This window comes from Solanum dulcamara, chromosome 12 (assembly GCF_947179165.1).
Source record: "Solanum dulcamara chromosome 12, daSolDulc1.2, whole genome shotgun sequence".
In the NCBI taxonomy this organism is placed as follows: Eukaryota; Viridiplantae; Streptophyta; class Magnoliopsida; order Solanales; family Solanaceae; genus Solanum; species Solanum dulcamara.
The window spans coordinates 2,231,034-2,247,762 of NC_077248.1; the positions used below are offsets into that span (position 1 = coordinate 2,231,034).

The window sequence follows — 16,729 nt, forward strand, 5'->3', positions numbered from 1 at the left end:
GCAATTCAAAATATAAGGTACCAAATATATAAGTTAAAGTTCAATAAACATCAAAGGATCTTCATTAAGTTTGAAATGTGAATTTGCAAGTGACTGGAGTATAACTTCAGTGTCATTTTGTCTCCTATTTTAGCTTTTTAGATTTTTTATAACCATGTGTCCAGGTCAACTTGCGGACACCTCGACTACTTTCATGGGTACCTACCAGCTCCCGTCAACACAAGTAAAAGGCAACTCTATCTATCAAGGTTTGGTCAAATGCGAAGAAACCTTCTATATTCGCTTTATCGAGCCCAAAATAAAAAGAAGAAGAAGAAAAACAGCTTTTCTCCTACAATACTTTCTATTTATATAAGCAAGTAGATTTTAAATTTTGTGATCATACCAATTACAAACAACTGAATTGTTGAATCAGGAAAAACAACTTAAATACTAAATGTCCTTGGATAATTTAGTAGCCTATGTCTTCCTTCATCAGTAATCTTGGACAGAAGCAAGTTTTGAGTGTATGCAAGTTATTTATTTAAAGGAAACTCGCGATTTTGTCCTCTTAAACTTCTGAATTTCCGGGAAATGCAGAAGCACAAAAGGGCTGAAAATAACAACACTTTAACAGTGAAGGTATCTTCATTTGTCATTACTATGAAAACTTATCATTCTACTCATGTCAAATGTTTCAAGTAAACAACTTGGAATCAGAAACCTAACCAATTCATAACGATCCTTCGTGAGATTACACAAAAACTCCATACCTTGTCTGACCTATGCATGCTTAAAGATCTTCATGCTGAGCCAGTGGAAATATATAGCAACAAGAAGGATGGGAAGTGTTAATGGAACCAGAAAGCAATAGTATCTGTGACAGAAACAAAAAAAATCTCAAAACAAAGGCGCAAACCAGTACTTATGCCAACACAAAGTATGATAATTTTTGTGAACTAATGAGACATGAGATATATTAGCTACAAAGCCTTACTAAGTAATTAGTAAGATTTTGATGATAGAACAATAACTACATTAGCTAACAACCATCACAAAATCAGAATCACATATTGTAGAGTCCTCATTTTCCTACAACAGTTCGAGTCATTCACACTCTTGACATAACTACTATTATTGAGGAAGTCAAATTCAGTTACTGAAGTCTCTTGTACAAGTAAAGTATTAAATTAAGATAACTCACATCGACTATTACCAAATTATCATGCCAGTGAGTGACATTGTGCTGCAAGCCAGATAAAACCTTAAAACAACAAATGTAAACATCTAAAATGGAGAATTTCCAGTCTCATACTTCTAAATCAAATGCTTCCAGTTGGCTAATCTGATGTTGTAAATAAGTAGGATGAAATTGAAGCGTTTTGTTTCCAAATTTATTTTTCAGCATGCATAGTACTCTTAAAGCACACAGTTGGTTGGGAGGAGATCCTCATAAACATCTTAAATATATTCACTTTTGATGAAACCACAAGCAGTTTTATGAGCAATTATTAAACTAAGCTTGAGAACTGAGAGGTACCTTACTGATAGAACTACTACCTCGCATCCTAAAGCAGCAAAATCTTTAAATTAGGAATAGAATAATATAATTTATTAAAACTAAGCCGTAGGGCAAGCACAATGCATATTGACCAGGTGTATAAGTTTCTCAATGATCTTCTTTTCTAATCTTTGACAAAACTGAATGCAGAGTTCCAAAGAGAACTTTCCAACAGCACATGATTTTGATCTCTTCATTGTTTTAAAAATGTGGAGACAAGAAGGTTGGCATACAAAAAAAGTTTACAAATGTTAAAGCAAGGAGATGTCTTGGAGGAGGGGATTCTACTAGAATAAGATTTGACAAGAATAGAGCTCAAACTTATGTTGCTCGGACTCTCCAAAATTGTTGCCATACTTGTGTTATATTCTCCAAAATGCTCTACTTTTGGAGTATCCGACACGCAACGATCGACATTTTTGAAGAGTCCGAGCAACATAGGCTCAAACTATTTCTTCCACCACAAAATTTTTCATTTTCAACATGACAGACTCCTTAATAGTTCACTAACTGAAAATTTTCTAAGTTTTTGCAACAAACTATTTCTCATAGTCGAGTGTGGGAGATCCATTTCACACCTTGTTCTTCTTTTTATTTATGGTTCTGGATTGGAGAAGTGGAACATATTACATATCCCTTGATAGCGACTGCTTAAGTAGACAAATGATCAGACACAGAGTGCCATTTGAACCATTCAATGGACTCGGAATTCAGTTTCGAAGAATCATTACTCAACTAAATATGCTCATGAAAAATCAAATATCAACTAAATGTGCTCATAATGAAAATGGAATCAGTATATGTGTTAGTTAGAGGACGGTTAAGCCACGTGAATAGGAATGGAAGAACCCAGCAAGATTTCAGTTTTTTGTTTTTGTGTGGTGTTTTGGGAGAGGGAGTTATAGCCTTACACATCCTCGTCTACCATATTCCTCAATCCTCTCTCCCCTTCTTCTGGTGAGTAACAATTATCCAAGGGATAAACATCAGGGAACTTAGGACAAAGATATGCCAAATGCAGCAACACGCAATCTAAAAATACAAGTTGATGTAAGTTCTCAAAAAAAAAAAAAATACAGGTTGATGTAGGCATTGGAACTCATTAAAGTTCTACAGAAAATGAAGACTAATGAACAACTTTTCACAGGAGGACCATACATGTTCTCCAGAGTATCAAATCCTAAAATAGTAAAACATGGCGTACAACAAAAAAATAACATTCATAAAGAGTGATCTAACAATGGCAGTTTACTGTCCCAAAACACTGTCTGTAATCTCAATCCCTCAGTTCAGTTTAATCTACTTATAACAACAACAACAACGTAATATCAAGGTCGTTATGAATCCCTAAAAATCCAAAAATTCCATCTAACCAATCAGTATACAATCTAAAACAGATAAAATAAATCCGGATGATAACTGAATACCAGTTTGCATTTCAATGAACAGCATATATATTACTCAAAGCTAATCAAGAGAACTAGGCATAAGCAAATACCAGAAACTGAATAAAATCGAATAAAGGGAAAGTCACCTGTCATTCTGTATGGCTGCAAGGATTGGATTATCGAATGGCGGAAGCAACTTGGAGACAATAGCAACATAAACAAATACCAAAAAAGAAATGGACCCAAATGCAAGAAACGCCAATCCCTGAGCTTTCAATCCATACTTGTAAATAGAACACAACGCCATTTGATACTTAAAAATTCAGAGACTGAAAAATAGCACAATAATACATCAGAAAATTGCAGAAAAAGAGACGGCTAATTTTTGGTAATTTCATAATCTACAAAGCAAAAAAAAAAGATCCAATCTTTCATGGGATTTTCACTAATACAAACAAAATGAGAAACAAAATCGAAAAGGGTTCAACATAAACCGTGAAAATTTGGTCACCAAATTGCTATCTCAGCAGACCCATATCAGAAAAACCACCAAAAAGAGATTTACTGAACTTGGTAATTCATAATCGACAAAGCAAGAAAAAGATCCAATCTTTCATGGGATTTCCACTGATAAAAGCAAATTGGGGAAGAAATTGAAAAAGGGTTCAACACAAACCGTGAAAATTTGGTCACCCAAACTGCTATCTGAGCAAACCCATTATCTATTTCCTTCTCTGTTCTAAAAAAGCTTCGAGTTTTCTGAATCAAAACCACCAAAAGAAACAGTGAGAAGAAAAATCCCAAAACTGTAAATTGTTTAGAGATTGAGTTCTTTTTGGAGTGAAATAGAAATTACTCGCTTGGCTGCCATGGAGATTTCCGTTTATGTTCATTAATATTCCTTCTATCCAAAAAAGGGTACACACTCTAATTTCCAGTTTCACACTACTTGCCTAAAAAAATAAAAAATAATTTATCACTTAATTTTTAATTTACTCTTATTACAGTATTTACTTATATAATTATTTCTTAATTTATTATATTTATGATACAATAAAACTTCTATTTATTGTTGTCGGATAGCTTATTGTAGAGTCTATTCATTGATCTCTGATCAAAAGTGAAGGAATCTGACTACTGGACCAGTTGGTGAACAAATAAACAATATTTAAAATTTGTCATTACTTCTCATCCGGATATTGGAACTATTATTTGAACACATGAATGCTGTTATTAGAAACTTTCACCTCAAATTTTGAACACAGTTGCATGTCTCCTCAAACGTTCATTACGGGGTAACACAAATATGTCACATCTTTTACAACTTATACTTTATAATGCAAATACACGTGACATAAGGAGTTAACTTATTAGCTTACATTAAAATTATCTTTATCTTGTGATATGGGCAATGAAAGAGTCCATCTCTTTGCCGCTGCCACCGCCATCCTCCACTGATTTGCTCAACTCCATAGCCCTCTGTCTCATCTTATCTCCTTCTGCAGAATCCATCAATCTCTTAACACATTCTGCAACTGCAACTGAACTCACCAACTCGTCTCTCACTACCCAATCCCTCAATACTAGTCCAATTTTCAACACCTCTGTTACCAAAACTGCATTTCTTGGTTGATCTGAATGCATTGGCCAAGCTACTATTGGCACTCCCATTGAAATACTTTCCATACATGAATTCCACCCGCAATGACTCATGAATCCACCTGTCGATGCGTGTCCCAAAATCTCCAATTGTGGAGCCCAATCTCTAACTATTAACCCTCTGTTTTTCACTCTTTCTTCATACCCTTCTGGTAACTCAACTTCTCTACTTTCACCTGTAAAAATGTCACCTTTATCTGCTTCTCTCAATACCCATATGAATTTTTGCTGGCTTTTCTCCAACCCAATTGCTAATTCTTTAATTTCTTCGTCAGAAAGTGTAGTCGTCGTCCCAAAAGACACGAATATGACGGAATTCGGTTCTTGTTCATCCAGCCAATTTATACATTTATGGGTTTTTTTTGAATCTCTTTTATCAAACAGTTTCACTGGGTTTAATGGACCAATAGCCCATTGTTTATTACGCGCACTTTTCTCTTTTCCTAGCAAATCAAGATACAATCCTTCAATTTCATAACAAGAATTGTATAAATTACCAGAATTAATAATTTCCCTGAACTCAAATTGTACTCTGGTATACTCTGTAAACTCCGGTGTTACAGAAGATTTATCCCAAGAGTGAATAGAACAAGCTGAAATGCAACGAAGGCTATAACACTCAACATTTACCATAGAGGGAGCATCTTGAAGAACCCAAGCTATTAAAGAATCATAAATAACAATTACTCTTCTGTAATTTCTTGAAAGTTCATGTAAAAGTGAAGAAATCGGGTGACGGAGATGACACGTGGCGTGAAACGAGGGCATCAATTGGGAAGGGAATTTGGTGATGGAATTTGGATTAGGAAGTGGGGTTTCGTAATTTGGGATTGTGAATTCGTGAAATTTGATGTTGGATATGGAAAGTGGGTCCCATCCTTGGACCCGATTTTTTGCTTGACGGAGGTGGACGGTGGTTCCGGCGAAGTGAAGTGGGAGGTGATAGGCGGAGATGAGGCGGGAGAGGTGGAGGAGTTGGTTTAAATGGCCTTGTGCTGGTAATGGAATCATTACTACGGCAACTTCATGATTGGCAAGTTTCGCCATTGAAGAGAGAGCTTTTAGCTGTCTTTGTTGGAAAATTGTTACTTCCAATTAGGTGTATTTAAAAGGTGGAAATGGTAGGCTCCACATATTAATATACATTTTTATATTGAAGTTTGATTAAATTTAAATTTATATTAAAAAATAAATTTAAAAAATATTCAAAAAACTCTAATCACTTCATTACCACAATAACAAACATATCAATATAATTTCATAAATAAATCAGAAAATGATAAAATGTACATATTTATTACTCCAACATCATGTAGAATTTTCTCAAGGACCCTCAGTTCAAGAATAGCAACTTAAAGCAAATATTAAAAAAGAAAATACAAATCACATTAGATGAAGTTGTTTTTCTCTTAATTAAATGACTTGGATTCAAGCCTTGAAAATGAAGAATAGGACGCAAATTTGAATTACTTGAACTCTAACGTGGATACCGAACATCGTGTTGAAAAAAAAGAAAGTAGGACGATGAACAATTAATACATAAAACAATACACAATTATCTAGAAAAAAAGAATAACAATAATAATTAAGATATACTTGGTATAAAAGAAATATTGAAAAATATTTTTGAATTTCTTTTTATACTTATTTTTTTGATATATTGGTAATCAGTGAGTAAATATATACGGATAAAGTTGTGTGAAGGTGGGGTTGAGACTTATGGTAGGTAGAGATGAGAAGAGGGGTAGGTGGAAAAAATTATTATCTTTTTATTTTTGTATCTTTATTGAATCTGATTAATTTAAATTCATGTCGGACATATCTTCACCCGAGGATAGCACTCCTAGCCAAGGAGGTTGGAAAAGATTATCTCAATTATCTTTCAAAATATTTTCAATCCGATGGAAAATTGATGTGAAAAGAAGAAGAAAAAAAAGTTATGGAGCTTTATGTATAAGATGACTAATTGTTTATTTAGATGGAAAAAATTACTTGAAATATTGTATAAGTAGAAAAGAAAAATTAAAGTTGTAGGATAAATTATATTGTTTTGCAAGTTGACTAATTAGTCAATATTGTGTAGCTAACCAATTTTTTCTCAAGAAAATGACTTGCACTTTTGAACAATGTGACTTCTATAACAGCTTTGTTTGAATGGTTGTTATGAATTTTGTTGTAATGTATTATATATTATTATTTTAAATATAATAATTATTTTAATTATTACTTAATTTTATTATATTTATATCATATTCTTAAATTTGTTATTAAATAATAAAAAAATTATTTTACATAACAATTGATTTGATGTAGTTGCATTGTTATCTTATTTTTCCTATTATCATACTTTTCTCCAACATTTTTTCTCTTATTAGAAATGAGCCTTAGAGCCCGTTTGGAAGCTTTTTTGAGTGTTTAAATAGCTAATTTAAAATTATATTTTGCTTAAAATAAGCCAAAAAATATAATTGAATCTGTTTTACTTAACTTATCTAGAGGAGTTTGTAAGTCGAAAACAGCTTATAAGCCAAAAAAAAGTTGGGTTATTCCAATTTACTTTTAGCTTATAGGCTGTTTAAAATAAGTTAAATTAAATAGACATTTTCAGTAACAATAAGTTTATTTTGGGCGATTTATTATTTTCTTATTCTAGATGTGGAAAAGTAACACCATAGAAAGACAAGTCAATGGGAATATACTTTGAAACATCAAATAAAGTTAGAAGGTTGAACGACGTTGCAAAGATGAGTAATTGATACAACATGTCAAAGTGTCAATTGTTTTTTCTTAGGTTGTTAACTTATGTCACCACTTACGTTTGTCCCACTTCATGCATAGGAAAAGAAATTTCAGCTATATATATGTTTGAATAGTATCATTTTATTATTAATTAAAGGTTTTAGAATCAATTTCTACTTACAAATAAAATTTTATTAGGAAGGACTCAACCCTTTTAGTGATTTTTACTCAATATAAATTTTAAATTAATCTGGACCTCAATTTAAAGTAATAATATAATCAAAATTTTCACTAAAAAAACTTAACAAATTAAAAAATGAATACAAGAAAAAGTTAGAAAAATCTAACATCTATTTACTACTAGAGTAACAGTGGAACCTCCCCTCCTTAAAAGAAAAGTAGTTCAAAGATTTTGATTCAAATTCAAGAGTAAAATCAACAAATCTAAGAAATTAAGTTCTAGGCTAGGCCTCACTATCTATCAATCAAATAGAAGGTTTGATTGAAAGTAATAATATTTGTCATTAACAATTTGACATCGACACGTTTAATTGGAAGTTTAATCCCAATCTTTTTTTAAAGGAGCTCCAAAATAGATTTGACTTTAGATAATTTTTATATAACTGAGCACCAAGTCACATATATTTAGAAAGAGGTAAACAAAGAGGACTTTAAGACAACCTCCATTGTTACAAATTACAATCAAATACGAAAAGTGAAAAATCAATCAAAATAAATTTAAATTAAATCATGACTATATAAGCTATTTTGATATTACAAGATTTAATTTGTGGAACCAAACGATTTTCATAAACAATATAAAAATTCATCATTCGATTATTTTTTTGATGCTAGCTCGGTCTAAGACAAATAAGTGACCCCTAAACCTTAACAAAAGACTTTTATGAATAGAGATTTATACAACTTGTCAATAGCAGCCAACAATTTACAACCATTAAATACCCAATACTACGCACTCATAATTTACAAAAAAATAAAAAAAAACCTCTTCAATGGCCAAACTTAGCAATGTTGAGGTGGCCGTAGTGATGATTCCACTACCAGCACAAGGCCATTTAAACCAACTCCTCCACCTTTCCCGCCTCATCTCCTCCTATCACCTCCCACTCCACTTCGCCGGAACCACCGTCCACCTCCGCCAAGCGAAAAATCGGGTCCAAGGATGGGACCCACTTTCCACATCCAACATCAAATTCCATGAATTCTCAATCCCAAATTATGAAACTCCACCTCCAAATCCAAATTCCCCTCCCATTTGATGCCCTCTTTGCATGCCACGTGACATCTCCGTCACCCGATTTCTTCTCTTTTACATGAACTTTCTAGAAATTATAGAAGAGTAATTGTTATTTACGATTCTTTTATAGCTTGGGTTCTTCAAGATGCTCCTTCTATACCACATGTTGAGTGTTATAGCTTTCGTAGCATTTCAGGTCAGGATGTCTCAAACAAATTAGTGATCTAAAGTCAAATTCAGACACAGGACTTGCACTATAAAGAAAATCAATATATTTTTCTATAAAATAAATTCTTTTAGCTTTTTGAGAACTAAAGTTGCTAATAACTTCTTTTTTTCGAATAATTTTTATTCAATTGATAATATAACCAGAATGTTAAATCTTTCTTGACACAAGGTACTCGAGATGTGTTAAACTTCTTCTAAACAATTCTTTCCTTTTGTATAAAAAAATTCAGGTTTTACCATTTACTCATTCATCTGTGATGCTGCTGGAAGATTACCTGCTGATGCTGAAAATGAATTTCTGGAAAAAATTTCATCAATGGAAGGCTGCTTCACATCAGAATTTGCAGAATTCAGCAGAGTACAAACAGAGGTTAGGGAAATGGTTAATTCTGGTGATTTATACAATTCTTGCTATGAAATTGAAGGATTTTATCTTGATTTGCTAGCAAAAGAGAAAAGTGCGGGTAATAAACAATGGGCTGTTGGTCCATTAAACCCATTAAAACTGTCAGCAAAAATTCCGTCATATTCGTGTCTTTCGGGACAACGACTACACTTTCTGATGAAGAAATTAAAGAATTGGCAATTGGGTTGGAGAAAAGTCAGCAAAAATTCATATGGGTATTGAGAGAAGCAGATAAAGGCGACATTTTTACAGGTGAAAGTAGAGAAGTTGAGTTACCAGAAGGGTATGAAGAAAGAGTGGGAAAAAGAGGGCTTATAGTAAGAGATTGGGCACCACAATTGGAAATTCTGGGACACGCGTCGACAGGTGGATTCATGAGTCATTGCGGGTGGAATTCATGTATGGAGAGTATTTCAATGGGTGTGCCAATAGTTACTTGGCCAATGCATTCAGATCAACCAAGAAATGCAGTTTTGGTAACAGAGGTGTTGAAAATTGGACTAGTATTGAGGGATTGGGTAGTGAGAGACGAGTTGGTGAGTTCAGTTGCAGTTGCAGAATGTGTTAAGAGATTGATGGATTCTGCAGAAGGAGATAAGATGAGACAGAGGGCTATGGAGTTGAGCAAATCAGTGGAGGATGGCGGTGGCAGCGGCAAAGAGATGGACTCTTTCATTGCCCATATTACAAAATAAAAAGTTAACAATTTTCTTACTAGTTGAGCCTGTTTCATGTGTTGTAATATCAATACAATAAATCAATTATAGCAGACCATTACTCAATGTTACGAAAGACTTTTTATTGTAGATCAACTTAACCTGATAAATACTGATAAAAAAAGTTGCTTTCATCTCCATAGTATTTTTACAAGATCAATGCAAATTTACCTGGTAATATGAGCAACAAAGGAATCCATCTCCTTGCGACTGGCGCCATTCATCACTGACTTCTTCACAGCGCCACTCATCTCTGCCACTCTCAGCCGCAACTCCTCTCCTTCTGCAGAAGCCATCAAATTTCTCACTGCATTTTCAATTTTCACAGCACTTACCAATTTATCTCGATTTTCCCAATCTCTAACAACGATCCCGATCTTCAGTACTTTCGTTATCAGCACAGTGTTTCTCGGCTGATCTGAATGAATCGGCCAAGCTGCCATTGGAACTCCCATTGAAATGCTCTCGCTACACGAATTCCATCCACAATGACTCATGAATCCCCCGATTGACCCATGTGCCAAGATTTCCAATTGGGGTGCCCAATTTTTCTCTATAAACCCAACCCCCTTTTCTTTAATTCTTTTTTCAAACCCTTCTGGCAAATCAAAATTACTTCCTCTTTTGCTATTATCGACATTATCCTCACCTTTTTTATCAGCTCCTCGAAGAACCCAGATGAATTTTTGCCCACTTTGTTCTAATCCAAATGCCAGCTCGTTAACTTGTTCTTTCGATAACGTAGTTGTAGATCCGAACGAAACATAAATCACTGAATTCAGCTCTTTTTTATCAAGCCATGAAAAACATTCATGGGTTTGTTCAGAGCTTTTTTTCTTTGAAATTTCCACTGGATTTAATGGACCAATTGCCCATTGCTTGTTTTCGCGTTGTTTTTCCAGCAAATCAATGAAAACGCCTTCGATTTCTTTACAAGAATTGTGGAGACCAACTGAGTAAAAATCTCTCGACTCAAGCTGCATCTTTATGTATTCTATAGTTTCTGAATCAAATGTGTTTTCCCTTGGAGGAAGCTCTGCAATTATCTCAGCCACCGGAGATGGAAGTGGCTTTTTCGTAGTTTCACAGGCGAAGGACAGAGAAGTGAACACAGAAATAGTATGGAAACAGTAGCATTCTATATTGGGCATTGACACTGCATCTTGAACAACCCATGACATGCCTGCGCAAAATTTGGTTTTTGAACTCGTAATTTCAAAAGTACAATTAAAACTGATACTGAATGGCTTAATTCTGATCACTCCCTCGTGAATAGGAGGCAATAAGGCCTTATAAACTACTGGTCAAGAAGAAAGGGAAGCCTCGAAATAAGAAAGACTTAGCAGAAATGAGAGTTGATTTCTCAATGGTCACTCAGCTAACAATTATTATCTCAAAAATGTGACTTTTTGAGATAATCACTTTTAGTTGAGTGACCATATGAGATATCAACAAGAATAATCGAAATTCTTGTACTGAAAATCGCTCTGATACCTCCTAAAGCGAAATAGACGTGCACTGGTAAAATAGCTGCTGTTCTTGAGATTCTAATGGTCTTTCTCCTAGTGTTGTTGCCATGATGCACTGGTTCTAATAGTTATTTTGCTAGATTTTTCTTGTTGAGTCATTTCTTAACTGTTCATCGTCTACTAATCTAGCTCCTGAAATGTATAACATTCTTGATCCTTTCTTTTACTAATCTTTTCAGCTGGAATCATAAATGGGCTGTCTTTCCAAAAGAAGTAATGAAAGAGAAGTTCGAGATCAATGTCAAATCCATCAAATTTAAATTTTGAATCCGACTTTACATACCTGAGTCATTAATAACCACTGTCCTTCTATATCTGCTTGAAATATCTTGCAAAAGATCACGAATTGGTTCACGAAGCAGCAAAATGGATGTGAAGAATGAGCCTATTTTCTCCATTACTGATGTAGAAACAGAGGAAGAAGAACCAGGAGGAACAGGTACAAGGTCATGAAATTGAATGGTCGGAAAATCAAGAATGTCCCAACCAGATTGTCGGAATTTCACCTGTCGATTACTAGTACTAGTACCTAGGAAAAATACATGAAGCTTGTAAGATGAGAGGATACGAGAGAGATTGAGAAGGGGATTTAGATGTCCTTGTTCTAAATATGGAACAATTACTATTGCTACTTGGGATGTTACTTCATTGTTAATTTGGTTGTGTTTTTTCAGATCAAAGGGGTCAGCCATCGAAGAGGTTTGAGGTTTTTGGTATTTTGTGAAACGACTATATAAATGATCAAAAGTACAGGATGAGCACATGATATTTGGAAGTATGTGTGAATTTAGTTCACTTAAATACCCCCCTGCTTCATTGTCATCTCTTGGGCCCTCCACTTATTCCTCACCAAATGACACAACTTTAATTAGATATTTATAGTAAATTAACCCTATTAATAATGTTTTAAAATTTTAAATTTTGGGACTATGGGGAAATGGAAAAAGATACTTCATCCACTTTTAACGTATCAAGAAGACAACCTTTTTTTTCTATTTTCCTCCATATTAATTATTTATTTCTCAAGATCATACATTATTTAATATGAGTATTGTTACAAAATACTTATATTAATTAATTTTTTATAAAGGGCGTGCAAAATTCTAAGTGAATAAAGAGTGATAATTTTTTGTTTATTTCATAAATTGGACAAATAAATTGAAACAATTATTTTTAGCATGGAGATCAAGTAATATGAAATCGAGGGAGTATTTGATTTCTATCGTATGCACCACAAAAGAAAATAATACTCCCTCCGTTTTATTTTACTTGACCGCAATGTCAAAAATAAATATTTCATTTTACTTGTCTCATTTAAAAAATTCAAGAGAGTTTTATTACATTTTATCCATACTGCCCTTAGTATTAATTAAATAACCAAATAAAATAGTAGTAGTCAAATTCAGAGTTTCAAAACATCAATAATAAGATTAGTTAATAAAATACACCTTTAATTAAAACTATCTTTTCAATACGGGTCAAGTAATATGAAACGGGAGAGTAGTTATTCAACTTCTTCATTCTTATTAACGATTTTGGGTTTGAACCCTTAATATAAAGTCGATGTAAAATTTTCTGGTGCAAATCCGAATTTAATCCCGATATAGATATCGGACATTAAATGAGAAAAAAGTTAAATCAAGTACTTCTTTCGTTTATATTACTTGACCCTTATTGATTTGACACACCCTATAAGAAAACATTAATTAAAGGTGTATTTTACTAAACTAACCTTATTAATAATATTTTGGAACTCTAAATTTGACTAGTCGTTTGGTTGGGAACAAGTTATCATGGAATTAATTATTTCGGGATAAATTATTCTACCATGTATATGGGATATTATCCATCACTAAGGTATAAATGGTGGGATAAATAATCTCAAGAAAGCCTAATACCTCCAACCAAACGCAGGATAAATAGTCTTGCATTTTATCCCTTATATTATTATACCTTATACCTCACACCAAACGACTCCTACTATTTTATGTAGTTATTTAATACTAAGGATATGAGAAAAAAATAATAAAAATTTCTTGATTTGCTAAAATGAACAAATAAAATGACATATCTATTTTTTTTATAGGGAGGGAGTACAAGTAAAGGGTATTGGTTTACTTACCAGTTATCATGACACCAGCAAGCTTGATAATTTACTAGTGTAATTTAACTTCACATGTAGATTTAGGGCAAACAGATGAGCAAATCAATTGTGATTGAAGATTTGATACTTCACATGTGGAATATATTCCACATATGGATGTAATTATTAGTATTAGTGAATTCCTTGTATATGGCAGACATCCACCAACTTTGCCTTAAATTTTTATGTAGAATATGACTATACAGCATCTTTATAGAGTAGATTTCGTGGGTATAAATTATATCTTTCCTAAACTTGACGCGTTTTCTTCCAATACTTCCTAAGCTATCAGTAATCTTAATTATCCCCATGAACTTTGCTATTTGGTAGCCTTTACGCCCCTAGACTACTGATAGTTTAGAGGATCTGAAGAAAACACCCAAGTTTAGGGTGGTCTTTAGATATTCTGCCTTCGAAACAATTCCTTCATTCCCCAGCGGCCATCTGAACTAGGATAGTAAATCATTATTATGTGGTCATTAGCTACATAAAAGCAAATAAGAGATTGATCTTTCCCATTCTGAGTGGTATTTTTTACAATGTCGGAAGTGCAGCATATGCACAAGCAGACAACATCAACAACAATTCCATAGTTCGAAAAGATCCGCAGTACTAACAGCACACATCATATGTAAGGTAAAATAAAAATTCTTTGAAATAACCAAACCGAAACTTTTAAAGCAGCATGTTACCAACAACCACCTAACTATAAAATCTTAACCAAGAGGCATCTTGTTTGTCCGATTGTTACTTATCAAGGAACTAAGGGGTTGTTTGGTAGCTGGTTTGGTGGTAGTTAAACATGTATTAAATCCTGCACAAGTAACACTTACCACATTTGGTAGCTGGTTAGGAGGTAAGTTATTCATGCATAAAAAACGGTGTTTGGTTTGCAATTTAAAATCCGTATAACTAATACATGTGTAAGTTATAAGGAAATCTATGTACTATTTTATGCAGGATAGCAGGTGGAATAACTAATACCTACATAAAATGATAAGTAGATTTCCTCATAACTAATCCTTGCATTGTTAATACCCGTAACCTGCATAACGCTAACCAGCTACCAAATGACCCCTAAGAGAATATGAGTCCTATCTTCTCATCTAATTGGCAGCCTGACATACACAAACTTTTACATCTAGAGCAAACAATATGAAAATTTGATCATCCATGGAAAGAGAGACTGACCATCAACAGTAGACTTTTCCACAAAAGGTTTCAAAAAGCGATTCCCATGAACTTCCAACAAAGTCATCTTCTTCAACAAAATAAGCCAAATGCTGGTAAGGTACTTCTCTGTGAACGAAAGCATACCTTGGCACAGGGATTCCAAACATCGCAAGACGCTCGTATACTTTCCTCCGATCATAAAGAAGGTACTGTGGCTCCAATTCATTCACAGAAAGGCCTAAGACAGAGGAGATAATATAGCATCACAAGTTCTCCACTGTGATGGCAAGGTTTATATAATTGTGTTAGATATTTCTTTCCGGCATTTACAGGGGATCAAAAAGAAGGTTCTGTTAAGATGTCAAACTCTCATCATTACAAGAGATAGTTATCCTTGGAGCTTCACAACTCAACAGCATCAGATCTTCTTGGTCTTGGGACCTTGTCTAGACAAAAGTAATATGATCAGATAGTCGGCATTATTACGAAAACCAAAACTTCATCTGATAAAAGCAAAACCATTGTTACTTCCATTTTTTCTAATTTCATTCAAGTCTATCCTGCATTATTTACTATCCTTGAACTCCTAATGAATGCTTCAGATCTGCCAGCCAATCATTTATAGCTTGACAAAAGAATCAATCACAAACAACAGATTTTACCCTAAAGCATAGTATATGTTGCTGTCAAATTTGAGGAGCCAAAAGATGAAAAAGAGAAGAAGATTGACAACCAGTGACATCAAAAACTTTAAGCTTGCTGTTTATACATGTTCAGATAGACAATCTTGTATTTTAAAAGGCTATATACATCGGTTGGATTATAGCATCGATGTTGCAAGCATGCTAAAGAAATCCTCAAATTTACCAAAATCTAGCATAAGCAAATAAAATTTCCAGAACTCTTACCATCTCTAGTGCTAGCAGTTACTTTGGCATTGTCAGTCAAAAAATCATTTATGTATGTCAAAGTAGGTATTCAGAGGACAGACAATGCCGCAAAAGAGAAAGCGAGCATGCCTGACACTGAAACTACATAGTGCAAAGGATGGATGGAACTTACTTTCTTAATGAAGCATATGCTGCTGCCTTCTTCAAAGGATATCCACTAAAGTAGAAGACAATCAAGCAATTGCATAACGGCCAGCTTTCATAAAATATAAGAGTGATACACTGAAATATAGTGACATACAAGTGTATGTTGCATGCGTGTAAGTTGTATGTGCGACATTTTTGGGGTGACGACTATAAAGAGTATTTAAGTGTATTTAAGTATATGTAAGTTGATCTTGTATCCGCACGATTTTCAGTTAGGCAGATATATTATAAGCGCGCAGATACAGTGTATTTCACTTGCGCGCAGATACAATATATCCGCTAAATTTGAAACAAATTGTTGCTACGTTTTGTAAATACACAAACTATCACTATGTTTCCTAATTAGGGACAAAACTATCACTATCTATGAAATTTTCTCATCTTATAACCACAAAACTATCGATATCTATGAAATTTTCTCAACTTATAACCAAGAGCTAACCTAAAAGCCTCATTCATACAACACGAACATATTGGTAGAAGAGAACATGACAACAAAAAGGGTAAAAAGAACGCATAACTCAACTGAAAAAGGCAAAAAATCATGCAAAGCAGCAAACAAAATTCATACATATCGGCAAGAACACCCAAACTCAAAGAGTCAACTGCCAAGAAAACAGATAATTAGAAGAGCGCAAACATGACAAACATTGTGGTGGAACTTCATATGCACCCAATAATGAAATCTAAGACAATGAATCGCCAGGTCTGACAATAACTTATACACATGCTGCCCCATCAAAATTCGTATTCTTATTTACCCAGTCAGATTATGCCTTTTGGCTGGCAAACAAGACAATTCTTAAAGGAGAAATATTAGAACACTGTTAACTAATGGGTCTTTGGCACCAAG

At 33.8% G+C, this 16,729-nt stretch overlaps 2 protein-coding genes and 1 pseudogene across 4 annotated transcripts; 1 reads left to right on the forward strand and 2 right to left on the reverse strand.

The window, feature by feature from the left end:
• Positions 1 to 3,127: 3,127 nt before the first annotated feature.
• LOC129876559 (zeatin O-glucosyltransferase-like) lies at positions 3,128 to 5,678 on the reverse strand. Of its 2 annotated transcripts, none has more exons than XM_055952017.1 (2): positions 4,308 to 5,678; positions 3,128 to 3,257 (listed from the first exon to the last, which is right to left on the reverse strand). In XM_055952017.1, the coding sequence occupies exon 1, from the start codon at positions 5,632 to 5,634 to the stop codon at positions 4,321 to 4,323; it is 1,314 nt and encodes a 437-aa protein (XP_055807992.1). In that variant the 5' UTR covers positions 5,635 to 5,678; the 3' UTR covers positions 3,128 to 3,257; positions 4,308 to 4,320. The 2 variants fall into 2 exon arrangements, with proteins under 2 accessions (XP_055807992.1, XP_055807993.1); XM_055952018.1 differs by lacking the exon at positions 3,128 to 3,257 and adding an exon at positions 3,620 to 3,687.
• A 2,661-nt stretch (positions 5,679 to 8,339) lies between these two features.
• On the forward strand, positions 8,340 to 10,044 carry LOC129876584 (zeatin O-glucosyltransferase-like; annotated as a pseudogene).
• On the reverse strand, positions 8,736 to 12,460 carry LOC129876583 (zeatin O-xylosyltransferase-like). 2 transcript variants are annotated; one of them, XM_055952053.1, is made up of 3 exons: positions 11,747 to 12,460; positions 10,106 to 11,117; positions 8,736 to 8,838 (listed from the first exon to the last, which is right to left on the reverse strand). In XM_055952053.1, exons 1-3 carry the CDS (start codon positions 12,225 to 12,227, stop codon positions 8,739 to 8,741), a joined length of 1,593 nt encoding a protein of 530 aa, XP_055808028.1. In that variant the 5' UTR covers positions 12,228 to 12,460; the 3' UTR covers positions 8,736 to 8,738. The 2 variants fall into 2 exon arrangements, with proteins under 2 accessions (XP_055808028.1, XP_055808029.1); XM_055952054.1 differs by lacking the exon at positions 8,736 to 8,838 and having other exon boundaries at positions 9,901 to 11,117; positions 11,747 to 12,459.
• Between the last annotated feature and the right edge of the window lie 4,269 nt (positions 12,461 to 16,729).

What these genes read in the sequence shown, in the direction of transcription:
- LOC129876559 (XM_055952017.1), bottom strand. Translation starts at nt 5,634, where the DNA reads ATGGCGAAACTTGCCAATCATGAAGTTGCCGTAGTAATGATTCCATTA.
- LOC129876583 (XM_055952053.1), bottom strand. Translation starts at nt 12,227, where the DNA reads ATGTGCTCATCCTGTACTTTTGATCATTTATATAGTCGTTTCACAAAA. An exon ending in AGTGGTTATTAATGACTCAG is followed by an intron (nt 11,118 to 11,746) that starts GTATGTAAAGTC and finishes AATTTTGCGCAG; the next exon opens with GCATGTCATGGGTTGTTCAA. An exon ending in TTTGTTGCTCATATTACCAG is followed by an intron (nt 8,839 to 10,105) that starts GTAAATTTGCAT and finishes TTTTCTTTATAG; the next exon opens with TGCAAGTCCTGTGTCTGAAT.